General features: G+C 40.1%; 1 protein-coding gene across 1 annotated transcript in view; it reads right to left on the bottom strand.

The window, feature by feature from the left end:
• Positions 1-5,860: 5,860 nt before the first annotated feature.
• Positions 5,861-21,108, bottom strand: part of odad2 (outer dynein arm docking complex subunit 2) — a 32,274-nt gene continuing 17,026 nt past the window's right edge. Inside the window, exons 11-14 of the mRNA XM_087788821.1 lie at positions 19,643-19,757; positions 15,243-15,431; positions 14,787-15,008; positions 5,861-6,648 (exon numbers count right to left, since the gene is read on the bottom strand). Coding sequence (XP_087644947.1) covers positions 6,532-6,648; positions 14,787-15,008; positions 15,243-15,431; positions 19,643-19,757 — 643 coding nt within the window. The 3' untranslated portion in view covers positions 5,861-6,531. The remainder of the gene's footprint in view (positions 6,649-14,786; positions 15,009-15,242; positions 15,432-19,642; positions 19,758-21,108) is intronic.

Genomic DNA, 21,108 nt, shown 5'->3' with positions numbered 1-21,108 from the left:
ACTCCTGTGTTGTTCTCTGTGTTGTCTTGATCTTTGAAGTATGTACTGTTTTGAGTGTTGTTTTGATTGTTAAAGCGCTTTGTGACCCTGGTCTCGAAAAGCGCTATATAAATATATATTACTTACTTACTTACTTACTTACTTTCTTTACAATAGGTCTAGGTGCATTTTGTCAATGGTTCGGACGCTACAGCCAAAGCTTTTCCTTGCTACTCTTGAAACCTTCGGATTTGGGTTCATGTTGTGAACCAGCAGGAGTTTCTGATGGAAATAACAAACACATTGTTGAGACAAAGATGCAACACCAAGGCATCTCGCAAGAAATCAGTAATCTGTAAACTTGTCTGGGGTCGATTATAACGTCACCGAAGCTGAAGCCGTTATTTAAGTGTCATCACCTCCACATCCCCCAGCGTCGGACCATCTTTGCTGTGGGGCTCCGGTGTTTTTTTTTCCCCCCCTTCAGCGTGCAGACAGTTGCAAATCTCTCAAGTATTAGGGAGTTCTTGGGCAAACTGACAGACAGCGAAGAGCTAGACTGGAACGGGGGGACTATTAAAACGCCGTGCAGGGGGAACGGATATTAATTAACGTCGGGAGAGAAGACATTAAGGTCAGATAGAAAGGATTGTCATCACCATGACATGACGCAACACCAGGGAGGGAATCTTCACCAACCTTGGACTCATGATACTATTAATTGGGCAGAAACTGAATCACGACTCAAAAGTGTGCAATCAGTTGCACATTTAAATAGCACGTTTTCTCAATGCCTTCCTGATGATTCGATGATTTCGGTGCTATTCTCCCTCACTCGCATGTCTCCCCCCCTTCGGTTGTGATGAAAAGATCCTGATGAAAACTGGAGGATAATATGGTTTTTGGTCAGGTGCCATACTCCGGTCGATTCCAAAGAAGGGAACTTGGCCGGACTTCTGGATCACAGCTGTGCTGCTCGGAGCATGTAGAGATTAGTCGACATCTGCTCTCAGACTCTTTACTGGATATTTTCATTAGTCTGCCAATAAATATGACTGCTGGACATCAGTCTGCGCTATTTTCAATTAGCAACCGGACAAGTACAACCCGCACCACTTTGTCCCGGACACACACACGTTAAAATAAAATAAAAAAGATGGTCAGGTATTGGAACGGCTCCAGAGCGAGGACAATGCTTTAAAGACCACAAACATGTTTTTAGTTAAATTGATTTTCAAAGCCAGTCACAGCATTTTTGAAGCTGCCGTCATTCTCCGACTCTAATCAAAGCAGACCAGTGTCTAATATTTCACAATCTCCCAATTTCAGGGTCATACACAAGGAGGAAAGCAGCGGTGATATTTTAGTGTAACTGACAGGCATATCCATATCTCGCTCTGGCTTACACTTACCACAAACAGGCAGACACACAACAGATCCGGTCCGTAATGACTTTTTCATTAGCAGCGCTTAGATGTTAAGTGCCGTGGCAGTAAGGGAATGAACCGGGATGGTGAAGTGAACAAAGGTCTCGAGTAAAAAAAAACAACTGAACTAGATTTACTTCATGTTAACAGATGCCAGTGATCTGATGAGAAGGTATCTTTTGTGTTACCTACACTGTTCCACGAGTGAAATCACAACGTGGCCTCCTCTTCGAGCTCATCAGATGATGACTTAACCATATTGTTTCCACGATTGAGACCAATCTTTGTTGCTTACCTCAGTCAGTTAAGTTGAGGAAAAGTTCACACAGGTGTTTGACACAATCTTGGAGAATACAAAGTTACTTAAATTTGGAAGGTTCCAACATTGAAAAAGATATAGAAATGTTTGATTTATTTGAGAAATTAGGTTATAGTCAAAATCAGGGATGATGTTGACGAACACAGTTTAGAGTGGATTTAATCATAGTGGTTGTTGTTGGACTTTTAGTTCTCAAGTTTGTTTTTCATGGTCTTGGTCTTTGTGGTCGATTGGTCGATTAATGTGGGATTCTAGAAAGTAGTATCGACAGCACTTGCTCAATAATCCTGGCTCAATATACAAACTATCAGGCCAATTGAATTGATGAAATTTTAAAGATCGTTCCAAATCAATCAAATGGTCTTGATCTGGTTCTCCAAAAGTCTTGGTCAGTAATTGACACCCTCGATTTATGGTAGTGACTGAGGTGGTTGTTGACTACAAGTCTATTCTTTTAGCATTTACCATTAGTGGCTACCATATTAAGAAAGTTATTATTTGTAAAGCACCTTTCGCAGCCCGGGGTCACAAAGCACTTTAACAATAAAAAACAATACACATTTAAAATACATACTTTAAAAGGCCAAGACAACATAGACACAAACCCAACAGCCCCAAGAAAATTAAGTCAGAAGATCCATCAAACACAGAGGGAGAGGAAGATCGTTCCAAAGCTTAGGAGCAACAGTCTGGAAGGATTTCTCTCCTCTGGTCCTGAACCGTGTGCGAGGAACCATCAGTAGATTCTGATCCACAGACCTCAGAGCCCGAGCTGGGGTGTAAGTCTGGATCAGATCACTGATGTAAGGAGAAGCCTGACCATGAATAGATCTGAAAGATCTGAATTTTTTAATTTGACCCTGAAAGAAACTGGCAGCCGATGTAGAGTTTTAAGGATCGGGGAAATGTGAGTTCTTCTACTAGAGCGGGTCAGAGTTCTCGCTGCACTAGAGACATGTCTTTTTCAAATACAAGACCCAGCCTCCTGTGTCGCACCTACCTTCCCTCCTGTCCCCACCAAATATTTTTTGGCTTCATTTACATGGTATCTCTTGTCCTAGTATAAAAACAATTAGACCCTCCATTTAATGTCTGAAAACATCTCCATATAAGCTGTGACCCAAATATATACATTTTAAAACGTTTCCTTTGTGCTCTCTGCCATTAAGAACCTATGAAAATTCTTGTTAGCTAATCCCATCCTGTCGCTGGCACAGAGCTACTGTATGTTAACTGTACTGTACTACCTTATGGTGACGACATGACGCCTGAGGATTCATCGAGGTCTTTCTATAAAGATCTCTAATCAACCTAAAGAGGCTTCACCAAATTCAACTCATGTTTAACAAAACTGGCTTGTGAATAAAGTTATCTGGGTCAAATGTTCAGTACACAGAAGCAGAAAACAAAATAAAATCCAACAATTAGAAGTTCCATTAGATACTAATAAGAAAAGAAAAGTACACGCTGCCACGACTAATAAAACTTTTACTTTTTAAGAGACATTTATGGAGACGTCACTTTCAAGTCTGAAAATGAGACCAAAACATTTACCCAGTCAGTAACTCTGTTTATTTATTGCCAGACCGGCTACTTATTTACTCTTGGTGGAGGAGAACGCCAGGGTTTATTAGCACATTTTAAGAATTGATTCAGTGGACATCATCCAAACACGCACGGGCGGTAAAGGTGGTGCGAGCTGAAGTGACGCTATAAAAGCCAGTGTACGTGTCGAGAAGCGAGACAGTGTTCGGTCGCTCTGAGCAAAGGCCCGACATTTGGATGCAGCTGTGAGAAGCTGTTGTGTTTGCACATGTTTTGAATGGCAACATCAGTGGCGGAGCAACACTGCAGCCACTGATGTTCAACACTCAAAAAAATCATTGGACGCTGAACGAAGAATCACTTCTTATGTTAAGAAATCTTATTAGTGTCTATCATGCTATGACTGCAAAGTAAACCAACATGTCTTCGGTGCGTTGTCTCGTGGAAATGTTGTCACGACCGCACCGACCGGGACAAACAGGAAAACAACATTACAGGGTTCACCGGGGATGTCTTCTGTAATGTGAAGAAAAGTGCAGCGGTGTGGTCGCCATCCGTCACCCCGGCACCATGGGAAACATCTGCTGGAGTCAGGACGGGGTGAAGGTCGGGCGGATGGCGAGACGTTAGATGAGATACCAGGGTGTGGTGGATGCGAGGGCACGCATTTTCCCTCTTAACAAGGACAACAACATTGGGGATATCCCTTCCACTATTTCCATCTCTTCCGTGAGGTGATGAGAAGCGAGGGATCTTGAACGGCGACCAGAAAGGCCGGAGCCGGACCTAATTGCCGGCTATGCCAAGGCGTGGATGCAGAACCTCTAATTTCCCCTGAATAATGTCCCTGTGTCGGACGGCGAGCCAAAGAAAGTGGCAGTTTGGGTTCTCAGAGGGTTTGTGGCCTCGACTAATACTCTCAACTGTGGCTTCATGACCAATGAGCCCGAGGGCCGTGATCCTGAAACCGACTCGCTAGACTTCCTCAGCATCGGGTTCTGAAGGTAAAGGTCAAGAGAGTTCCCTTAAAGTTTGTTGAGAGGCTGACGAAGAAAGAAATCTGATTGTGTTAAAGCTTCTGAACTAAACCTGACTTATTAGAAGCTCAGTAAAACAGCGGATGACGTTCATCGCCGCAAAGTAATTAACTTTAACAATATCTCACCACAAAGCGTACGAGGTATTTTTATTTATTCAGTCTTTATTTGTTTGGGATGAAGTTGTATCTTTGCGTAATAGTCTGCTCACTCATCCTCCCCCCGGTGCTCTCGCAGTGACCCGCACCAGCAGCTGGATGCGTTTAGGCTTCAAAGAATGAGGACGATTTTCAACCGCACATGTTCAATGATCGGCTAATTTTCTATTTCAGCACATGGCAGATATTAATGATGAAAGTCCGACGGGACGCGGTGGCAGCTTCTGTGGTCGACCGGCAAAGGTTCTGAGCTAACCGGGACCAAGACAACTGGAGAACAGAGACCAAGAGGCTGACAGACGCGTAAACAAACTCACATCATCGGTGGCTGCTGATCATATCCACGTCCACCGACAGGACAGGTCACTTGTCTTCACTGTGATAACAAGCTAACAGCTAGCTGTGACTGCAGATGGATTTTTTTGACAGTTTAGGTAAAGATAGAATTCTATTTGATCACTTAATCTGATTATTGTTTTTTTCTTTTTTTATGTTTTCTGGAATCTTTGTTAGTTAAAAACGTATAACCAAAATAGGTTCGGTCTAAACTGGAGTTGGGTTTGGAAGTCATTTACATTTGTCCAGGGGTTATGGAGCTCAACTTCTCTTGTGGTCATGTGGACGTCTTTGATTGTCAAATTGGATCGATGGAAGTTTTCTTCAGTTAAAATGTGGCAGCCATGTTGAAACCAAAAATGAACAAGGGAAGAACTTGAAACATTTTACCAAACAATAAAAATGACTTAGTAAACATTTATTTAGAGAAGCCTCAATCTGAAACTTTATTATTGTTGTTTTATATATTGCCATACATAAACACAGAACCGACACCCTTCAACTAAAATTACTATTTTTTATCCTTTTGCTATTTTATTTACAGTAACCCACGCTTGTTTGCAACAAACCACAGAAATCACAGATTTTTTTTCCATTTCAAGGATTGTTTATTTGTGTTTTAGCTGCTTGTTAGGATAAAAATGTCCAGGATGTGTCATTGGATGAATAAGAGTTGTGTCATTCATTATTTTCGTGTTACATACTTAAAAATAGACTGTCGTCCTAACAGATATATATATATATATATATACCGTAATATATACAGTACATAAATATATTTTGTAACATTTTATTTTGCTATCAAACAGTCAGATAGCTTTTAGTTCGCTTCTCAACTTTTGTTTATGCCCAGTTCAGCAGTTAAAGTCTGTAAATCCTATCAAAAATTGTCCATTAACAAATAGTTTTGAAGGAATGTCTTTTATTGGTAAATTTCCATCGTTTAAGTGATGATTTCTTTTGAGGGGGATTAAAGTTCTGAGCCAGAAAATGGTCTGAACAACTTTCAAATGCTGCATCTGTTTTGATGATTGATGATTGAGTCTTTCTCTCCACGTCTTATCCTCCTCAAGTCAAAGCTTATAAATCTTTATTGTCTCCTTTATGTATCACAGACGTACATCATCACAGACGATCACTGGTGGGATTCTTCGGAGAAAACCCCAAAAAGATAAAAACGGCAAAAAAAAGCTTCCACCTCATCAGTTATGTAAAACATGCATTTCTTCAACGTCTTGTTTAGTCTTCCTGATTACAACATCAGGCCTGAAACGGAAAGAGTGTGTAGGTCTTGTATAAAGTGAACTCAGACGAAGGAAACATGGACGAGTACTTTGACGACGGCGCTGGAAAGTGGGCAGATCAGTGCGAAACATAAAAATCATTCAAATCGGAGGCAGCCGAGAGGAGAAATGATATGTTGGATGGTTCGTTAGAAAAAGTTGCTGGAGCTTCACGTGTTTTTTTTTCTTTTTTTCCTCCGAGTCAGTGGCCTTGCAATAACATTATTTCATGGAAAACTACACTTAGGTGCATGATTTACTCATTTGAGGACCAAATAGATCATTGATGCGCAGTTGTTGGTCGATTATATTATAAGTTATAAAGTCCCAAAACAACGCTTTCTCATTTTCAACACACCAAAAATGTAGCGTCTGTGTCACCTGTAGCTCCAGAGAGAGAGAGAGAGAAAAAAAAAAAAAGTCTTCGAGCTGTTGAAATCCACCTGATCATTTGAACAGCTTCGAATCCCTGTTGGCCTCGGCGAGGAGACGGATGTTCCGCACGCAGCCGGCGGACGCTCGGTGAAGCACCTCATCGTCAGATTCCATTAGAGTGACAAGGATCTGCGGGAAGAGTAAATAGAGCAGAAAACAATTTGACTTAGATGTCTTTGCTGGAATTGTCTTAAGACTCTTGGTTCTTTTAGTTGTGACCAACATTTTTCACCAGATGTTGCAATCCAAAATGTATTTTAACTAAATAATAGTATATAATACTGACTAGTAATACCGTTCCCTTTTTTAGTATTTGAAATGTACATTTAAAAAAAGCCACTATTCTTCGTTAAACTATATGTAGTTGCTTCCTGTTGTGTTGTTGAAGAAAATGGCAGAAATCTAATATATGTATGATGATTCTATTCATGATATTGTCAATAAATATATACAAAATAACAAAAAAAGATACTTTCAATAAAGTCAATAGAACAAATATGTTGCAATATTAATTGTCAAATTAAAAACTAAAGATGCTAAACACTGGAAAAGTTCATAACCTCCTTGGCAGAGGTAAAAAAAAAAAAGGGTTCCGCAAAACCATACATACCACATTAACTAGTTGATTTCTATTCTTTAATGTAAAGGATGTTTAGAGTATTAAATACGAATAAGTGAAGGAGTTTTTTTTAATAGTTTATTAAATAGTAATTGATGGGACAGACGGGACACATGGGTCTCTTCTCTGGTTTTAATGTTTCTTACAGCTAGTTTTAAAAGAGCAGATCACAATCACACCCACTGCTATTTGAAATACACACGAAAATACATGGAAATATAGACAAATGTTAAAAGAATCATGCTGGCATTGTTCTTGAAGGAAACTGTGACATCAGCACTTGATCCATCTGATATTAACATTTAAGTGCTGAACAATATCAAAAGAGATGAAACACTTGATTCAGTTACACGTTAAAAAGGAATAAAAAAAAAGATGGCGGTCCAGAACTGAGTGGCATCTGTGTATCTTTAGCGAAATCACTACATCATGTTTGTGGGCAACAGCGGAGCTGAATCAAAATAAAAGTAAATGCGAGCATAAATACTGAGCTGCACCAAATTCGTTCAATGTGTGCTTCTTCATAAAAATCACAATGGCTTGCCGTTGAGGTTTCCTAAGCCACACTCGCAATTACGTCGGAAAGTCTTGTTTACATCGATGATGAACAAATGGCATCATTACATCCCCAGACTAAGCTCTTAAGGTCTCCCCGCTCCTAAACATAAAGACGCCTTGATAAATACGGCTACCAGCGAGATGTTCGGGGGGCACGTCTAATCCCCAACTATTTGAGAGCTTGTTCTCCGAGGGGATTACAAATGTGGTGTCTGAACTCGCGCCGGATTGTTTCCTTGGCTTCCGCGGCAGCAGTGTCGCATTGAAGTCGAGGATTTGCACAAGCGAGACAATATCTCATGTAACATATTTAAATGGAAATGAACCACGACGTCTTTGGGAAGAGCTCCCACTTGAACTGTTTTCACTTTTGTCTAAATGTTTTCTGCTTGCAGGCCATCGACATGATCCAAGATGCACGATTATTTATGTGGTCCTAAAGCAAAACTAGTTTTTTTTAAAACTCGGGACCTTTTGCAGACAGAGGTTTAAGGGAGCTTATCTTGACTTAATGCAGCAGATAAATAAGACTTACAGCTGTAACTTACCATTGAGTTCACTTTCCATTCCCTATGATTTGTTAATATTAGCATTTATTTTCTTTAACAGGTGACAGGAGGCTAGAGTCTAGTCCTGCAGGGAACACCCGGGACATGTTATCAGTCCAGAGTTTTTGAATTAAGATGAGTTTTGTTTAAATAAACTGCTGTTTATGGTACAGTGTGGAAAGTGTGTTCCTACAATACAATGGCTATGGAAAACAGATATCACAACAACAGCACACGTGTCATGTATTTCTAAAAGTAAAAGGCAAATAATCAGTTCCACCAAATAATAACTACAAATACATGACGATGCTATGTTTAGCTTTTGTAACAATCATGGTCTCTATCATGGAGTTATTTCGGATGTAGACCAGGTGTGGCATTATTAAAACATGTGTTCAGAATAATAGGGGTAAATAAAATGCTAATATTGTGTTTAAAATGGATTTACTTATAGTGCGAAAATGTTTTGTTTTTTTAACGTACGCCACTGTTTTCTTCCACCTGCTTAGTCTCCCTCCCGTAGATCCCTTCCTCGTAAACAGCATGGGGTTTAACCAGCCTAGCTACTCTGTAATGACCATATTACGATGTCCCTTATTCTCTCATGAGTTGTTATTCTTAGTCGCACATAATAGATCAACACTCCTGAGCCGAGATCGAGACGCTACCGATACCCAAGAGTGACGAAACCAACTCAAGACCAAGATTTTTAAGGACCGGGAACAAAGAACAAAAACACAAATTGCCAACATTTGTACCAAATATATCATTGAAGGATCAGAAAAATAATGGTGGTCTTATGCTTCAAGACCAATACTATGGCCCAACACCACGAAAAAGACAGGTCTAAAGAACTACAACACTAGCGCACATATTTCCCCTGCTATTCACTTTTGTAAAATTGGATTTGTGGTTACAGCAGATGTTGGTTGTTGTGGATCAAGTTCTTCCATTTATTTTTTAGGAAGTCATGGATGTAATTCTCTACGCATTTATATTGCCTGAAAACCTAGTTAGGGGTATTTTAAGTGTTCGTCTGCCAAAAGAGAAAGAGAAGAAAATCCGCAAAGATAAGACAAGTATTATTTCCAATGACTTTAGAGTGAGGATCTGACACGGTGACACTTCTCAGCTGAGGGACCACACAGCCTTGTGAGCTCTCTGACAGCATCAACCTCTTCCCTGTAGTTTTTCTCAATTTCCGCCCATCCGAAACCGTTTACAAAGAAAACCATTGTCTGCCAAAACACAAGTGTGAGCCTCCAGAGTGTGTTGTCACTCCCTTCCTTCTACGTGGAACAGCTGAGCGCTTTTCTAAAAACCCGAAGTTCACGAGGCATGTTGGCCGACCCTGACCCCCGAGACCCCTTCGTGTTACATGCAAACATGCCTGTCTGTGCGTTCGTCCGGTCGGCAAACAGCGAAAGAAAGTGCTTTTTCCGAGCGAGAAACTTTTGAGTCAGGAAGGAGAAAAAAAAAACTATTTTTCTTTTGTGCGTCGCTGCTTCCAGCCTCGTCAATGCTGCAGTGTTGCAGAATCTACGCGAAGCATTCGCCCGCTGGTTTTAATGCAACTTTAAATAGCATCCAAAACACCTCTGAGAGCAAACTTACATCCACAGACGGGGGGCGGAGGGCGGGAGGGGGGGGGACACGCCGCTCGCTAAACAAGTCTCTTTTGTGAACGGAGAGGATGCCTGAGAAGTGCCAGAGGCAGCGTTTTGCCAACCTCATAGCATGTTATTCAGACGTCGCCAAATAAGGTCTCCCGAAGCGCAGAGCTACACTCTAGATAAGCGTGTCTCTCTTCACTTTTTTTTTTTTTTTTTTTTTTCTCTCCTCAGGTGCTATTTCCCTCCCAGCTGGGACCCCGCGAGGATATAATATAGCGCTTGTTTGATATTCCCTTGGCCGCCCACAACACTTGCCTCATCAAGAGAACTGGAGGTGAGAAGTCTCCAGTGAGTCCCGACCTCCAGGAAGGGAGAGAGAGGAGGAACATGGTCCCGCTCGACCCCCCCCCCCCCCCCGCTGATTGAGGACGAGGGGAGGTCTGGTTGGTCCAGTGTCGTGAACATCGTTGATGTGTGCTCACGCTGTGCTAGGGCGAGCTCCGGGTTCAGATGGATTCACTGTGTCTCGGGGAAGTCGTGCCGCAGCACAAACAACAATGTTTACAGGAGTAAAAGGAGAGTCAGTGAAGGGGAGCGAAAGGTAAACAACATTCTCTGGTGAAACTGCACTTTGCTGAGTGGAAGAAACTTTAAAATGGAAGTGAAGAATTGGTCAGGTGTGGATGTGAAAGGCTAAAAATCAAACGTTCTTAAGCAGGGGTGGGCAATTAAAATTCTAGGGCCACATTAAATTCCGTGAATGTCGTAGGGGCCGTCAAGCAAAAGGAAAGACGAAAAATCCCTAAAAAAAATGCGTCATTAGGCCGTGACATTAATTAAGCTAAATAAGATGCAATTTTATTCTTGTATAGATTCTTTTTTTCAAAACATTTCTTCAATTAACTTAAAAAAAAATTTTTTGAGGGATTAATATATACTCGAAAAATAACACACAAAAAGGAGGGGAGTGTTGTGTGAAAATGTAAATTAATAATAAATGCATTAGAACCATTTATACATGATCATACTTTGACATTACGAGGGCCACATAAATACAGTCAAAGGGCTGCATGTGGCCCCCGGGCCGCACTTTGCCCAGGTCTGTTCTAAAGTAAATGAATGTATGAAATCGACATCATAAGAGTAATATCTCGGGTATAAACTCGTGTCGCTCTGCCTGGTGTGTGTTCATTCATTTCTGTTGTTCAACTTGGAGTCGGTGTGAGAGAAGAAGGGAAAACAAACCGAGGCAGAAGTGTGCTTCTCAGACACAAACACCGCTTCTAGATGGAAGTACAGCAGGATGTGCCGGACTTGAGAATTACAGATAATTGCCATCAGCGATCGCTCGTGAACATCCATTGACTTCTTTCTTGTGAAAGAGCCTCTTTTACAAATAGTTGGCTGGAATCGAGATTTATGGTTTCAGCACTTTCAGGTTTGTTGATCTAAGAACATGCCATGAAATGAACATTATAACTGTGAGATACCAAGAGTAGGTGTTAAATCAAACGGCAAAGATGATTCATTCTTGCCATAGTTTATTTTAAAACGCCATATTTGAACAATCATTTTCTTTACCTCAGAAGGATCATATTTTATCAAACCAATAAACGAGTGTAGCATGAAGAAACAGATATATAGGTTAGCAAATAAAGGTGTGTATATATACATTATATTTTCTTATTGAGCAGTTAATACTTTTTATGACACAAATATACTCTTGTAACTCTTGAAAAATTTAAGATTTATGAAAAAAAAAGCAAAATTTTAATATGAAGAGTTAGCCTAGCTACTTGGTAATGACCATATAAAAGTTAAAAGAAATAAATCTAACACATTGTGGCTTGTCAGTGATACATTTTCCAGACTAAAATACTTTCTTAATTTCCTTTATGAATCTCACGGTCATGCCATAAAGTTTTGCAGTGGAGGACTTCAACTTTTTAAAAACAACTCGAGAGCAAAAGACACTTTTGTTCATTGGAAATCGTACACTACATGTGGCCCAGCATGTTTGGAGAGGTTCTCAGCGGCACGGAAAAGCACTTGAAAATACGGCTGCAATAATACAAGAGACAGCTCAGACATTCGCATAAACTCATAAATTAGCCACAGCGCCTCATATCAGTTGTCAATAAACTCCCTCCAAGTATATTTACAACTTTCAGACGGTATTGTTTTAGTATTCTCTCTGTGTGGTTGAGCCGGTGGTTTTAAACTAGACTGGAGATCGTCAGCCTCTAATGTCTCCTCGGGGTCGTGCCGGCAGGTAGGCAACCACCTCTTAGACTGGCGGAGACTGAAGTCCGAACAATGAGGCTGCCTGTGTTTTGCAATTAAGCTCTTTAAAGGTCCAAAAATACATAACAATGTTATGTTGCAATTGTTCACGGGAACATTAAGAAGGGCAAAACTCAGAGCCAATAAATGGAGAAATTGTGAAATCAAATGATAGAAAATAAGAAAAGGAGCATGAGTTACGGTTTACATAACTGTGAGTTTGACTGAATTATTTGTTATTCACATGCATTTACAACATTGGACTGAGCACAGAAGAACAATGTTCAGTGATGTAACAATATTGTGTTTAGTTATTTCCACGTAACATGTTTATTATGTTTATGATTATGATATAAACATACATTTCTAATGACTTACGTAAGCATCTTTGTACTGCAGGATTGAACAAAATAAAAATATATATCTACCTTACATACCCCCATTTTTGTTAAATAAGTCACCAAATTCAGATGTTTAGAGTTGTTTACCAAAATTAAACAGATTGATTTGAAGCCAGTTAAATTGAAGTTTGCAATACAACAAAATAAGCCATTAGTAAATAGAATAAAATACAAATAAAAATGAAGCCTGTAAATTTACCGTCACTGGGAATTCATACAATGAAACTATGAGTTTATTTATCATTTTATGTAATAATAATGTAATAATCTGAATAATTATTCAAAGGCATTAATGACGACAAAAAAGTCATAGTTTAATTTAATTTCTGAAAAGATATTTGTGAAAGGACTGAAGTATTCTTAACACTGCATTTAACTAGAGAGCATTGTCTCGCTTATGGCTATACTTTTAAGAAATACTTGTGACAATCTGACCTGGTTATAGTAATGAAAAATGTATATGTAAAGAAGCAAAAACTCACTCTCAACTGGAATGTAAAACCTTCAAAGCAATGAATGTGAAACAAAAACTACAATACTGGCAACAAAAACTACAAAATCAACAACATTAACATCCACGAAGACAGTAACATCTACAGCAGGGATGTCCAAACTCCTCCAAACGGAATTGGGATCAACAATTTGCAGCTTAACTTTCTGGTGTTTTTTAAATTGAGTTGTGATCTTGATTGGTGTTTAAAATGTTGTTTTTTAGAAACTTAAAAAATAGTTTATTTAACATTCTCTCGAGGAAAAAAAAAAGTTATTAACGGAGATGATGGGCGTTATTAAATCTGCTCAAGGGCCGTAAATGGCCCCTGGACCTGAATCTACAGCGAACAAAAACAAAATAAACTATGAATTAAATATGAATTTAACATACCCCATTTTAGGTAAATAACATTTTCAAAATGGCCAGAAATAACAAGAGCTTTTTTTTCATCTGTAAAATGCTTTATGGTCACTTTGTGGGAAATTGCATAAGATTGTGTATAAAAGACATAAGATCAATCAACAAGATGAGGTTGAAATAAATAAATAAACAAATATGACCTAAAGAAATCAATAGAAATAATGGAGACTATGGAAGTATTGAATAGCAAAACAGTTTTCACAGGGATCACTGACAGACTTAAGTAGCTGCATTTGACCAACCTTTGGAGTTTTTTAATGAACTTATTAGTTAAGATGCAATATTTAATATATGGAAAAAAAACTGTTTACATGATGTGAGACTAGGCAACAAAAAAAGCTAATCAAGAGAGAGTTTCATTTCCATGTGAATCAAGCATTAATAGTTGAACCCATTCATGTCCAATAATTACCGAAGGCGTCATGTTTAGCTAAATAAGGTTTGTCCAAATAAGGGCCTTAAAACAACTTTTAATGACTGAACGCCCGATGTTTAGCCCATTTATGGCTCCTGTTTAACAACAAGTGTCGTAATAGAAGAGTAAACGATTTAATGAACATGGGAAAAAAATATTTGGCTGCGATGGCAAAACCACTTCATAATTTATACAGCATTTTATTTTGGGAGGGGAAGAGTCGGTGTGGCCACATAAATGTTTCTAAAGTTCAAGTCGGTTTCTGTCAGACATGATTTAATTACAGCGTATTTTTCCAAGGGTTTGATCATCAGCGACAGCAGAGATTTATCTTCGTACGAAATCTTCTCTGACGGAGAGAGACGTAAACACAATCACTCGCTCATGGATGTAGACCAAGTGACTAAGCACTTGCAACAACAGTGTTGTATTTTTGTCGACCTACTTTTTTTTTTTTTGTTACACGGAACATAACACTGCTTCATTCCCGCCCGGATGCCCTGGACACAGACCCTGGCAACGGTTACCCCCAACGACACCCCCTTTTGACTTGTGTCGAGATGGCATCTAGGGTTTACTAGGAGAAATGGTACTTTGCACACATTGCGTTATTTGCTTTAGTCAATTCCCATGTCGGGTCAAAATTGGACTCATGTTTTCCTTGTCGCATGAAAAAAAAAAAAATCCCACTTTGTTTCTGTCCCGTCGGTCAAAAGCTCCTAAAATAGTTGTTTCAAAGTTTATTACTTGTGTTTTTCACACGTCGTGTTAACAAGGGCGGTGAGAGTCCAAAGAACTTTTGCCTCAATGTAATTAAGCCAGATTTAGTCACAAAAAGAACCTATAAACATTTGTTTTTAAATGTCGGCAATATAAAATCACGAGGGAATGAAACAAATCCAGAATTTTTTACTGACCTTAAGCCCTTTTTCTCTATGAATGATGACGCAATTTCGTGGCTCTTTCGACAGCTGGTAAAGGGCCATGGCCGTGCTCTGTTTGACCGAACTGTTTTCGGTCTTCAGGTAACGCACCAATGGCGCCACAGCGCCAGCCAACCCGAACGCCGTCCTGTTGTTCCCCCACAAGCAGCAGTGGCTGATGGCCTGCGCCAGGTAGCAGCGGAGCCTGTCATCCGTCTGTGTACACAACAAAATGATATTAAACCCTGGAGATTAGACTTTAACAATGTAACAAACTCAGCAAGAGGCTCTCGGCGAAATATGCCAATGTTTTTCTCATTAGCTGAATTTATGTTGAAATGATTCGAAAAAAGGGCAAATGAAACTGTTGGGTTGTTTGTATACAGGCAGTGAGAACTGCACAGTTGAACAGTAAAAGCTTGTTTCTCTCCAGCAGTGACGTGGACTCACCGTGCTCGTCAGGTTGGCCAGTAATGGGACGACCCCCCAATCGGTGAGGATTGCCAGGTTCGTCTTGTCTTTGGCTATTTTGACTATGACAGCGCAGATGCTTGCCAGCACTTCGTTGTCTTTCGACTTCAGCAAATTAGCAATCAGTTCCAATCCACCGACGAGCGAGCGAACCATTTCCTCTGCGCCCTGAAGTCAAAAAAGGCTTATTAGCTGGTGCTTTAGCAATGTAGACATGATTGGGAGAATGAGAAAGATGAGGAGGAAAGTAGAAATGCCGGCCAGTATATTTTAAGCAGACAAAACAAAGGGCACAGTGTAAGCATACATGTCAAAATCATCATTGGGTCTGACAACAAAAACATCTTTGCATCTGGTGAGAGTCAAGTACCTTTGGCAAATGAAATATAATCTAAGGAGAAGAAAAAAAAAACCCGACAGATTTAAACACTTGAGATTTAAGTTTTTTAATGTTGCTGTCTGGAGAGTGATCTCAGAACTGGCAGCATGAATGCTTCAGTGAAGCTACAGGTCAGAAACATACACATATGTACGTCTATATTTTTTTTTTATAGATCTCCGTCTGTAATCCCACATTTTTAAGCATTGATTGGTTGACAGGTGGATAGTTTTGTATTCTGCACGACACAGAGTAGAAGATTAGTCAAATCTATAGATAAAATGGACAAAATTCAATGTGATCCAACAACGTTTGATGTACATTTGAAACTTAAATTCATAGCTTTTTTCTACCCACCGTCTGGTCGGCTAAGGGTTGGGCTCATTATCGGAGTATTCTATGGGTTTTTGAGTTACAGGCAGAAATCTATATCCATATGACGGTCGAAAACAGCACTTATTTTCTTCGTCCTTCCTCGTCGAAAAAGACAAAAATCAAAAAATCAAAATACCTTTGAAAATATCGCGCAAGCCCCCCCAGTGCTCCCAGTCTGTGTAGTATATATTAGCCGCTTAGCTTCCGCTGCAAACACACTTAAAATATAGACTCGTTAATTACATTCCCGACAAGTATTTGGATATTTTCAAGTGTGTCTTTTTGGACTAACAATGCTGGGCTCTGTTTGCGACGATAATATTGACTTACATTTCTGCCTTTAACTTCATAAAGGAACGGATTACTTTTCAAAATAATCCCAACGCTTAGTCAAGCTGAGGGTGAGTAGAAAATAAGTCAAGGTTAACGATTCCTTAAGGTCTGGTCAAATGTGGCCAACCAACTCATTGAACAGGACACAAAGGTGATTTACGTAGATTTATTTGAACCAAAAACAAGTTAAATAGTACATTAAAGTTTTATTCCTATGGACGTTTTCTTCAAGCAAATGCTAATCCTTTCCTAAATATCCACAATTGATCTGGAAACTGTAAAAATAAGCTGAAGTGGAATGGAATTTAAAGAGAGACGAGGGAGGAGATGCACTTTTAGGAGTGTCTCTTGTGTGATGATGTGTAGCCTGTGCTGAAGTAGGACAGTTTACGTGACGCACAAACCGCAGAGATGCCTTACGCTAAAATAAGCATTGAAGAATTAAACAAGACACTGATATCACATTCTGTTTAGGCTCCCTGGAAAGGGAGGGACTGTCACAGAATAATGAACGGTTATTTTGTTCGGCTCGTGACTTCGGCGGAGTCTAGCGTTTTGGTCGTTGGTCAGAGATGCATTTTTTAATATGAATGGATAAAAGTGAGCAACAAGAGAGGCTGTTTCAGACACGTAAAGACATGAAGCAGGATTGATAACTGAATATTGGTGTTTGACACAAATGCTCCATAGAAATGAGTGAACAACATAAAAATGGCCTACATGTATTTTAAAGAGGAATGTTGGGATTAGGGATTCTTGAGATTCATTGTTATTTTGTAGTTTTTAAGATTTATATGACCTTTTCAAGCTGGGAAGGATGTGGTGTATCTCCCCTGTGATGCGGTGCCAGCGGATGAGCCATGTGTACAGGGGCAGTGGTGGCAGCGGTAGAGGGTTTCAGAACTCCAAACACACACAGGAAGCTGTGCCCGAGGAATACTGATGACGCCTGGCCACGGAGTCGGAGTGACAGAGGAAGCTCTCTCAAGACACCAGCTGCGAGGGACTAGCCAGAATCATTCTTGAGACGACTGGGATAGGCATCCAGAGTCTCAAGCCTCCGCATTAAGATTCTCTGTGCGGAAAACACGTTCTTACTTCTACTCTCTCCTTATATGGTACACTAAAATTATGCTTAATATTGGGTAGACGTCAGAGTTGAAACTGATCAATACGGTATGAAGTCCAGACTTGTCATGTAAAAGACCTCTTGTTAAAGTCGAGACAAAAGAAATGTTACATGGGCAGAGCAGATTGTTGCAGTGATTGATAGAAGAGCTAAGCTAATGCGGTGAAACACTACTTCAGTATACGTGTTTGATATTGTAGCATTATAGGCCTGAATTTCAGTGTTTATGTGGTGCATCCAGCAGACACATTTAGACCACAGCTCCCATAAATCTACTATAGAGCTACTAACTCGAGCCACATGTCTCTATATCTAAATAGAGGCTGTATGGGAGCAGCGATATCAAATTCCGTAACGTGATGGGTAAAGAACTCTTGTCATTGCCTTGTCCTGAAAAAAAAAATGGTCATTGATTCTCCCTAAAGAAATTGGCCACGCTAACGTCTCAACAAACATTGTCAAACTTGGTTAGTCCTCACCGCTCCTTAGTCCCCATATGGTTACCATGCATCATTGTCTAAGCACTTCTACAACACAAAACATTCCAGCAAAGAATGACAAGATATTTAACCCCGAGACACCTGCCTGGACTGAAGGTATTTGCTTAAACTCAAACAGACGTTCCACTGACAAGCTGTTTGCTTTAATCATAGTGATAATCTAATAGACCAATATTAGATTGCGCTTTGGAAAGAAGAACCACGCTCTGGGATTAATAACATCCTGCTTTATAGCTGACTGACGAACCACGCTGGGGAAATGCATTTGACTACACAAGCCAATCGCTTAAACAACGACACAATAAAGCTTCAATATTTTTTGGGTAAAAGTAAAAGCAGCTTTTTATTCATTCATTCTCAGGCACAAACCTCATTCCACATAACAATATAACTAGCTCAAGTACCCGGTGTTTCCCGGGGGGTTTACAAAACCGCGAAACTATATCAAATGAAAAATTGAAAATGTAATGTTACTAAGTTTTAAATGTTTTACTGTCCCATTAACATGCTTGCATGGGCTTAAAAGGGTTTCTGGTGGGCTGATCACGACAGATTCCAGTAAATGACACGGACGCTGGAGGACTTGCGACTTTTAAAAGTCTGAAACTTACAGAGCTCTACTTTAGTTTTAAACCTTCCTTGGAATGAGATGAAGAAAATTAGACCATGGTGGTCATTTTGAGACCAATAAGAGCTCTATAGGACTCAAGTAGCACCAGGTAACCAAGCTGACTCGAGTTCCATTTATAGACACGGATTAGAAAGTTTATCTTTTTTTCCTTGTAGCAAAGTCTCCTGAATAAATAAGGGGAAAAAAATCATGCCTCTTTCTTTTGGCTTAACATCCTCCTACAAGAGTCACCGCATATAATTTGGCCCCTCAGGAAATTTAATTGACAACCCCTAAACTATTACGGTTCTTATCCCAGAGCCCCGGAGACACACCAGACAAAAGCTCAGACTTTAAGAGGTTAAAGTGGTTTAAGGGAAAAAAAAAGAAAGCTACAATTTAAGTGTCATTTATTTGTTTATAAGTATGTTTATTTTTGCAAGTTTCGTTCACTAGTATGTGTGTATTTTTGAAAGTGATTTCAACAGAGTTAGCTTAAGACATGTATAAAATTAGCCAGTAATGCTTGTGTTTGACGTACAAATGATAATTATCTGTGGCTATTAAGAGTCTCCAGGGATACAAAGAAACCCAGCAAGATTCCCAGGTATTGCTCTGACTTGGCGATGACAGCAGATATCAAAATAGCATCTGCTTTGCGCCTAAATGTGCCTTCTTGGTAACTGTTAACATGTTGAGAGAGGATCTTCGGTGGGGAGTCAGAACCACGCCACAGGATATTACTCGCTCTTTCTCGCTGTCTGCTTCCCCAATTCAACAATATCAGTGTGCCAGAGAGCATCTCTGCTTCATATTAGCCAGCAGTTCGTGTAAGCCTCCACTGATTCAACCCTGCCCCGGCTAACCTCCCAAACAGCAGCGGGTTTGGAGGCAAAGCAAGCGAGACAAGCGTGTTGATATAAGTGTGCTTCTGTTTAGCGAGCGGGATCTCGCTCTCAGATAACACATCATTCCAAAACAAGAAGAACTCTGGATCCCCGGAGCTTTGGTGTGCCTTCCCCTAAGAAATATGTGAAGGCGGATGACACATACCTTTGCATTCTCTATACATGGACACAAGGCCCACGCAGCACTGGACTGAACCTGGGCGCCGGGGTTTTTCAACAAGGACCACACCAGACGAACGCCGTCGAGCTGCTCAATGATTCTGTCGAAAGAAAGAAAAAGATTCATTAAAATGTTTTAGGCATTGTCTTCCTGAATTCTTCAGACTAAAAACTAGCTCTAATCCGTGAAGGGAATCCAAGTGATGCGTGGTCCGGAGGTGAGGCATGCACCTCACACACAGGTTTATAAATAGAAAGCGAAACAAACTTACACTTATGTTGGTGGCTTTTTTTTCAACAAAACCAAAGAGAGGACTTCATTCCAAATCAAACAGTGGCCGAGACAGGCCGCTCTATATTTCATTGGGTCTGAGTGAAGTTTACTTAAGCATAAGCTGTATTTCATGTTGTACACATAACTGTAGTCAAAACTGCAGTTGGGAATGGGGGCTCAAAGCATTACACCACAGTGCGAGCGTTGTCTGGTATAAATAACATGTAACGTGTTCGCCATGTGTGTGCTTCTACCAACAAGGCCGACATTGAATGCTGTCATAATTACTTAAACACTCCCTAATCACAGTATCTCCGTGACTGGCAACAAGTGAACACTCATCAGGGACGTCCCCAGCACCATCTGTCTTCTGTTTGCACATAAATCAGTCTCGAAGGATCATAACATCAGATTCCAGTCTGCGGGGCCTCTTAAATCCGCACCGAAAACAGAAAGCGAAGCTTCAAATCCTCCACCGAAACAGCGCGGCCTTCTCATGAAGCAGGTATGAAACAGATTAGCAATAAAGTTGCAGCTGACAGTGATGGATTAGAGGAGACCACAAAGCCCGGAGGCGTTAAACAACGAGTGTTCGCTCTTGTAACACAGCGAGACAGAGTAACACGTTGGTTATTAGAAGAGGTGCTTTCGACTTGAGATGCCTTTGGAAAAGACTGAAAAAAGGCGAATACTATTTTGTGTATCCTGTGTCTGTGTCCTGTGTTTTGAGCTTATATTTTAAAAGATGGCATTTGTGCTCCAAACAAAACTAATTCCAGGATTTCTTCCTTCCTGCTACTTGATTTTGCTCATCTTTGTTTTGTATTTGTTTTCCTGTCATTCTCAAGCGTCAGAAAACTAACTCAATCTTCTTTGAAAGGTCAAAATGCATACACTGCATAGCATGTTATGTTATTTATCTTATTAATTCCTGCAGAATGTGCTGTACTCGTTCTTTAAAAGCAGCAAAACATACAGAAGTTGAAATGAGACCCTTCTGTTTACAACTGTGGGTGAAGCCTCAACGATTACATGCTGGGACCAAATATACATACTGTGAGAAAACAAGAAGAATATGAACCAACGTAAACATTGACCTCACCACAGTCACTGACGTTATCTTTTATTGGAGCTCAATCAAGAAAAGTAAACAGGTCCATCTACTTACAATAAAAAAA

The sequence above is a fragment of the Callionymus lyra genome, chromosome 4, assembly GCF_982586985.1.
Source record: "Callionymus lyra chromosome 4, fCalLyr1.hap1.1, whole genome shotgun sequence".
Classification (NCBI taxonomy): domain Eukaryota; kingdom Metazoa; phylum Chordata; class Actinopteri; order Syngnathiformes; family Callionymidae; genus Callionymus; species Callionymus lyra.
This window is presented reverse-complemented; position numbering and strand designations above follow the sequence as displayed.